This window comes from Alosa pseudoharengus, unplaced genomic scaffold (assembly GCF_046254945.1).
Source record: "Alosa pseudoharengus isolate Yale_2024_CS ecotype anadromous, Long Island Sound unplaced genomic scaffold, YU_APseudo_1.1 YU_APseudo_1.1_scf_17, whole genome shotgun sequence".
In the NCBI taxonomy this organism is placed as follows: Eukaryota; Metazoa; Chordata; class Actinopteri; order Clupeiformes; family Clupeidae; genus Alosa; species Alosa pseudoharengus.
The window spans coordinates 37692406-37699905 of NW_027468640.1; the positions used below are offsets into that span (position 1 = coordinate 37692406).

At 44.2% G+C, this 7500-nt stretch overlaps 1 protein-coding gene across 1 annotated transcript in view; it reads right to left on the minus strand.

Annotated features, from left to right (window-relative positions):
* tec (tec protein tyrosine kinase) overlaps positions 1-7500 on the minus strand; it is a 16154-nt gene that overhangs the window by 3793 nt on the left and 4861 nt on the right. The window contains exons 7-17 of the mRNA XM_076289502.1: positions 5655-5857; positions 5318-5383; positions 5161-5215; positions 4923-5002; positions 4569-4702; positions 4246-4320; positions 2756-2927; positions 2473-2583; positions 898-1003; positions 641-705; positions 97-215 (exon numbers count right to left, since the gene is read on the minus strand). Coding sequence (XP_076145617.1) covers positions 97-215; positions 641-705; positions 898-1003; positions 2473-2583; positions 2756-2927; positions 4246-4320; positions 4569-4702; positions 4923-5002; positions 5161-5215; positions 5318-5383; positions 5655-5857 — 1186 coding nt within the window. The remainder of the gene's footprint in view (positions 1-96; positions 216-640; positions 706-897; positions 1004-2472; positions 2584-2755; positions 2928-4245; positions 4321-4568; positions 4703-4922; positions 5003-5160; positions 5216-5317; positions 5384-5654; positions 5858-7500) is intronic.

Sequence of the window (7500 nt, forward strand, 5' to 3'; positions counted from 1 at the left end):
GGAGAGGGTGAGATGGAAGGGTGAATGTATGTGTGTATGTGTGTGTGTGTGTGTGTGTGTGTGTGTGTGTGTGTGTGTGTGTGAGAGAGAACTCACCGTAGGACCAGACATCAGATTTGCTGCTGTACTTGCAGAAGTTGAAAACCTCTGGGGGAGACCACTTGACAGGAAACTTAGAACCCATGGAGCTGGTGTACTGATCATCAAGAACGTATCTACACACACACACACACACACACACACACACACACACACACACACACACACACACACACACACACACACACACACACACACACACACACACACACACACACACACACACACACACATTCATTACTTGCACATAATAAAACGGCCCAGCTATCTGGATTACATTCCAGTAGAGAGTGTTTTACTGTGAGCTGGACCAACAAGCTGATAAGGTAGGTAAAGTGGGTTAGGGTGTGTGTGTTTGTGTGTGTGTGTGTGTGTGTGTGTGTGTGTGTTTGTGTGTGTGTGTCCATTCACACGCATTAGCAAATATGGGAGGTGTGAATACTGTGTGCTGGTTAGGGAAGTCTGCTGACACTTTCAACCAATTTGCTTTTGCAGATGGCTTTAAAGGTACTCAAGTGATGTATCTGTTAGGACACCATACCTTGCCATCCCAAAATCGGACACCTTCACTACGAACGACTCATTCACTAAACAGTTTCTGGCCGCCTAGAGAGAGAGAGGAAAGAGAGGAGACAGAGAGAGAGAGAAGAGAGAGAGATGGAGGAGGAGAGATTAAGAGAATGAGGAAGGAGAGGTAGAAAAAAGAAATTAACAGAAGAATGTGAGAAAGGAAGTGGTTGGTCAAACATTGCTCACTCACACACACACACACACACACACACACACACACACACTCACTAGGTCTCTGTGGATGAATCCATTGGCCTCTAGGTGGGCCATGCCTTGCGCCACATCTAGACTGATACTGAGGAGGTCCTCAAAGCTGAAGCTGCCTCGCCGCTGCCTGATGAAAAATCGGTGTGAGTATGCTGATTTTCCAAGAATTAAATGCGTAATCTATACACAATGTACTGTACATACATAGATATATAGAATGTTTATACTTCTTTATGTATAATGCGTAACATATGTATCTTATGTAGCCTATACATGCCACATATGAAAAGATAACACAGTACATATTATCCTAACCCACACATACAACGCAAACAGCATAAAAACATGTCACCTTTGTCTAAACAGGCAAAACATGGCAATTACAACTAACATACATGTCAACCAACCTACCAATGCATGCATGCATGTACAGATATAAGTAAGTATAGTATAAGTATATATACTCTTTTGATCCCGTGAGGGAAATTTGGTCTCTGCATTTATCCCAATCCGTGAATTAGTGAAACACACACATCACACAGTGAACACACAGTGAGGTGAAGCACACACTAATCCCGGCGCAGTGAGCTGCCTGCAACAACAGCGGCGCTCAGGGAGCAGTGAGGGGTTAGGTGCCTTGCTCAAGGGCACCTCAGCCGTGCCTACTGGTCGGGGTTCGAAGCGGCAACCCCTTCGGTTACAAGTTCGAAGAGCTAACCAGTAGGCCACGGCTGCCCCACATAACACAGATTAACGACTGCAGAGAAACGGACCACTACACAGCACGCTCAATAAACAGCAGTCTGCCACTGAACATGCTCCTCTGTCACTGCCATGCTCAACAGACAGGTGGACTGGTCCCAGGACCATTCAACCTACAATGCCACACAAAAGGGGAGAAATGGACTTTTCAGCATGAGCCTGTCTCTCTCAGCCCCTACCAGTATGTCACTTTGTCTGCTGTGCTCCTGACTGTCTTATAGGCTATATTAGCCCTCCTACAATCTGGATTGTGGTCATAACATCTACATCTTATAACTTATTCCCTGATATATATTGTTCTTAAGATATATTATTTTACTTGTTTGTTAAGCAATTCTATTGTTTATTCTTATATTTTCATAGTCATAGTTAATAGTTATTAACATGTAAAGTTATTGCACTGTTCAATCTCTGCACTGTTCACTTTTGCACTACCACCATTGCACACACTCTACCATAGCAGTGATAGCACCTTATCATGGTCAATGCATCAGTCTATACCAGACCTTTGTACCGGTAATCACTTTACAATCACCACCGGTAATCACTTAAATCTTTAAATTTCTGTGAGTGATTTTTACATATGTGAGATATATATGTGTATGTGTGTTTGTTGTGTTATGGTTATGTAAGCTACTGGATGCCTAAAATGTCCCTCGGGATGAATAAAGTATATATCTGTCTATCTACAAACTTCAACCAAATGCATCAAATGCAGTGCTTGCATCTCCAAAACCATGACTGGTTGTCACGACTGCATTTAAGTCACATCAGTTAAAAAGCTCTATAAGTAGATATAACTAAATACACACACACACACACACACACACACACCTGAGAAAGTTGAGTAGGCAGCCTAGCTCCATGAACTCTGTTACAATGTAGATGGGCCTCTGCTGTGTACATACTCCATACAGCTGGACCAGCTTGGGATGGGAGAGTCTCCTACAGACACACACACACACACACACACACACACACACACATACACACACACACACACACACACATTTACATTAATTAAATGAAATAAAATCTGTTTCAAGCTGAGCAGAAGGGACACAAGATGGTTTGTGTGTGTGTGTGTGTGTGTGTGTGTATGCACACATCTACTCACATCATGACCTTGGCCTCCTCGATGAAGTCGTCCTCAGACATGGCTCCCTCCCTGATGGCCTTGATGGCCACTTTGTGCTGCGCTCTCCACTTGCCCAGTCGCACCACTCCATACTGCCCACTGCCCAGCTCCTTCATGAAGGTCAGCTCCGCCGGGTTAATCTCCCACTTATCTACAGCCACAAGCACAACCATTACAACCTACCAGCAGCTGGAGAACAACGTCAACACAACCTTAGAAACAACTTTCTGCTAAATGACATAAACTTTAGATTAACCTCAGTGCCATTTTAGAATGTCACAACCTCAGTGTTACAACAGTTGGAGGACAATGTCAACACGGCATCAGAACAACTATAGAACAACCTCAATGCCATTTCAGAACTGGAGAACAATCTCAAGACCACCTGAGAACAATGTTAGAACAACCTCAATGCCATTTCAGAAGAAAGCAATCACAATATCAGATAAGACACACATGTGCTAAGATCAGTCTGGAGATGACTCTGTCACAGCCCAAGGATCCAGTCATCAAGATCACTTGATCACTTGGAACGCATAGGGTAAGTCAGCAGGAAAAGAGGCAGATGGCAACCAGCTTTCTTTGGAGAACAAGAGCAAGCTAGATGTCCCACAGCAGTGTCTCAGATGAAACAAAGACAATAGATGAACTAGCGTCATAGAAGAGGAAGAGAGCTGGAGAGAGCTATGGACCATGGATGCTAAGCGCATTAAATTAAGCCACTGTTGGAGCCACTTGTGATGTTCTTTCAACTCCACAGAGCCTCAGTCAATGAAGACATAATGAGGTCTTAAAATCATACATGTGTTTGATAGTTAAGCCTAACTCTATTGGCAAATGACAGGGACAATAGAATTTTGTTTGTCCAAGAGGGACAGAATAGCGGCCATCGGGAAGACACAAGCAATACAGGAAGATGGGGCAAAGCACAGGATTGGAGACTGCTGGTAGATGTTGGAAGGCAAGTTCCATCCACAGTGTATTTGAACTGTTTGGAGACCAGACATCGTGTTGTATGTGTGAGTGTATCGTGTACTTTATTGAGCTTATTATTCCCCTCGAAAAGTTTGTCGTTGTGTTTCTGGAATGGTAGTTGTTGGTGCTTGCAAGGGTTTGCGTTTTGGCTGTTTACAGTATGTTGCTGATCAGATCATAAACGGCCACAATAATGAAGAGGATTGACTGAAGAATTTGTTGGTATTTGTTGGTGCCAGCAACAAGGGCTTGCATTTATTAGGCCCCGTCCAGATTATGGCGGATTCCTTAGAATTTCAAAAAAGATTTTACCAGATCGCTGTTGTGTCCATTTGCTATAATGTGGATGTAGACTTAGGAATTCCTTCCTTAGGCCACATCCACATTATAGTGGATATCCGTGTTTGTGTGTGTGTGTGTGTGTGTGTGTGTGTGTGTGTGTGTGTGTGTGTGTGTGTGTGTGTGTGTGTGTGTGCGTGTGTGCGTGTGCTAACCGTAGCTGAATCCTGCTGTGGTTGGAGCATCTCTTCCCTGATTTCCAACAGGATAACGTAACCTGGCAACCAGTCCTGAGGAGAAAAGCACACACAAACGCACACACACACACGCACACACACACACACACACACACACACACACACACACACACACACACACACACACACACACACACACACACGGCACATTACAGCTAAAAACAATCTCAAGCCAAAACTGTATTCAGTATGCATTGATGGAAGTTCACCTACAAAACAAAATACAATCACTCATTTTGTGCGTACTCATTTTGTGTGTACTTTGAAGTGTGTATTAGTACCTGCAGCATTGTGTTTATGATACTCAATGAGTTCAGGGATGGTGTCAAACAGGTGCCTCTCAGCCAGGTAGAACTGCGTAGGTGTGCCTGGCGTCTCCTTGATGTAGTAATGCCTCACAACAGCCAAGCCATCCCTACAGTCACACACACACACACACACACACACACACACACACACACACACACACACACACACACACACACACACACACACACACACACACACACACACACACACACACACACACAATTTTAAACACACAAACGTATACAGAACAACACATGATATTGTACAGTATATCTGACAATATGTGAATGTGTGTGTGTGTGTGTGTGTGTGTATGTTTTACCCACCCTGATGACCTTGTATATAAAGACACAGTGTATGCTCCTGGACTACTAGAGTCTCTGACCATGAAGCCTCCCTCCTTATCCTAAAGGAGCTCAGAGCATGGCACACTATCAGTACACACACACAATGGAAATGGGCAGGCTGTATGCTGATAGACCTTTCTCTCTCTCTCTCTCTCTCACACACACACACACACACACACACACACACACACACACACACACACACACACACACACACCTCATTTTTGAGCTGCTCCTCAGCCTTGGCACGGTTTATATTCTTGCAGAACCATCTAATGGACACAAACAGACATACACATCACACATCTTTGCAGCCTTCACTGCCCTGCTTATAAGAGGTGTATGAGTTTAGATGAACAGGCCAGTGATCTTACAGAAACCGGTCAAGGTTGTCTGACGTCTTCTCTGTCACATAGTTACTGGGGATGTATCCTTCTTCTCTGAAAGATACAAATACACACAAAATCACACAAATACACACACGCGCGCACACACACACACACACACACACACACACACACACACACACACACACACGCACACAGTATGTGCACATATCAGTACAACAAATCATTATTATCATGCTAACACACTTTCAGTATACTTCCACCCCACAACATGGTAATTACATGAGAACAATCAAATATGTATATGGTCACACACACACATACATAAACACACACGCACACACAAACCCAAACACACACATACCCGTATTTGTTACGCGCCCTATACCAGTTGACATCACACTTCTCCAAGATGGTGTACTCCTCACCACGAATGAGTGGGAGGTCGTGGCTCTCCGGGCCCGTGAAGTCGTACATGGCAATGACCACTTCCTCTTTGGACTCCTCCTCCTGCTCTTCGTCCTCAGGCGGAGGTGGAGGGGGTGGACGACGGACCTCATTGGAGGACTGGAAACCATTTCAGCCATGAGTATTCACACTTTAAGTGTGTGTGTGTGTGTGTGTGTGTGTGTGTGTGTGTGTGTGTTTGTTGAGGTGTTTTGTTATTTTCCTTTCTCTTCCTCTCTTTGTCTTTTTTCCCTCTCTTTCTCTGTCTCAAATTCACATTCTTATTGGTTATCACAAGGTTATTGGGGTCCCTGAGGGTTGGGGGTTCCATATTCCATATGTGTTGTGCATGCATTACTTGAAAAGAACTAGCTCCAGTTAGCCTATGTATGAACAATGAAGGTAACGAACTCTTAAAAATGGGAAAAACGTGAACTTGAAGAAGTAAAAATTTAACAATAGGCCTATGAACTATGAAAATTGAACAACTTGAAGCTACATCAAGTGTGAACATGCTTAACAAAATATGGGAACAAAACATGGGAACTAAACATGCATTATGAATATAATCAGTGGGAGCCCTGTGCTTGTTTCCCTGCAACATGGGGGTGATGGAAGACAGTGACACCCTCAGTGTGTTTGAAATGTCCAGTCGATTGCGCAATTTGGTCTTAGTTGCAGTCATTGCAGAAAACCCGGCCTCGCATATAGATACGTGGTGGAAAATGGTAGCAACGTTTTCAGCGCTTTTACGGCTATCTCGGGATATTCTGCTATGGTTTTGATCCAAAAACCCGCCAGAGAGGTTTCCTCATACACACTCGACCACCGTCATTTACAATTTCGATCAACTGCTCTTCCTCCTGCGCTGACAAGTTAGGACTATTCTGGATATTGACAAATGGGTTGCGGACCCACTCATTGGTTTGCCGTGGATCTTTGGAGGATGGGAAGTAACGCTCAAACTCATTTGAAAGCCAACAAGGTGATCGCGCACCAGCTGCGAGAGAAAGGGCCCCTCAGTCTCTCCCAAAACCCCCACTACTGTTTGGAACATATCAAATCCACCCCGTTCCCTTTCGTCCACACAAATCAAGCTTGGCTTTAAATACAGTGACTTTATCTGCCAGTTTAAAGACAGTCGTCATTCTCCCCTGGAGTGACAGGTTGAGGTCATTAAGCAACCCGAATATGCACACAGGTAAGCGAGTTTTGGCACCCAGTCCTCATCACTAAAATGTGCAGCTAACGGTGACTTTTTTTTCCTGTAAGAAATCTCTGCAGCGGCTCTCGCAACTCAAACACTCTGGCCAGTGCTAAATATGCTTGTTTTTTGTTGCTCATTCTAGCAGTTTAGCTAACTTCGTGTGACACTACCGTTCGCCAAGAACTGATCAAGTGAAGTGAGCTGACCTGAGGCTGCGCAGCGCTAAAGGCAATATGTAAAGTGCTGAAGGCGGGACAGACAGACGTAAGAAAATAGACCTTGCCAAATGCAAACATGCGTGCAATCAAACAACTGCATATAGGCCTATGCCATGTAAAAACGTAACATTATTGCGAATTAAATTTAGTTTAGTTTGCATGCATTTTTTTTAAACTCATGTCGTAGGCTACGGCCCGGTTAGGAATGTCCCACGGCCCGGTACCGGGCCGCGGCCCGGTGGTTGGGGACCGCTGATCTATAGCCTAGTGTTTCTTTAGTCTTATTTGTTCTTTAGTTTTAGTCTATGGCTACATAGAGACATTTGGTGATCAGGTCA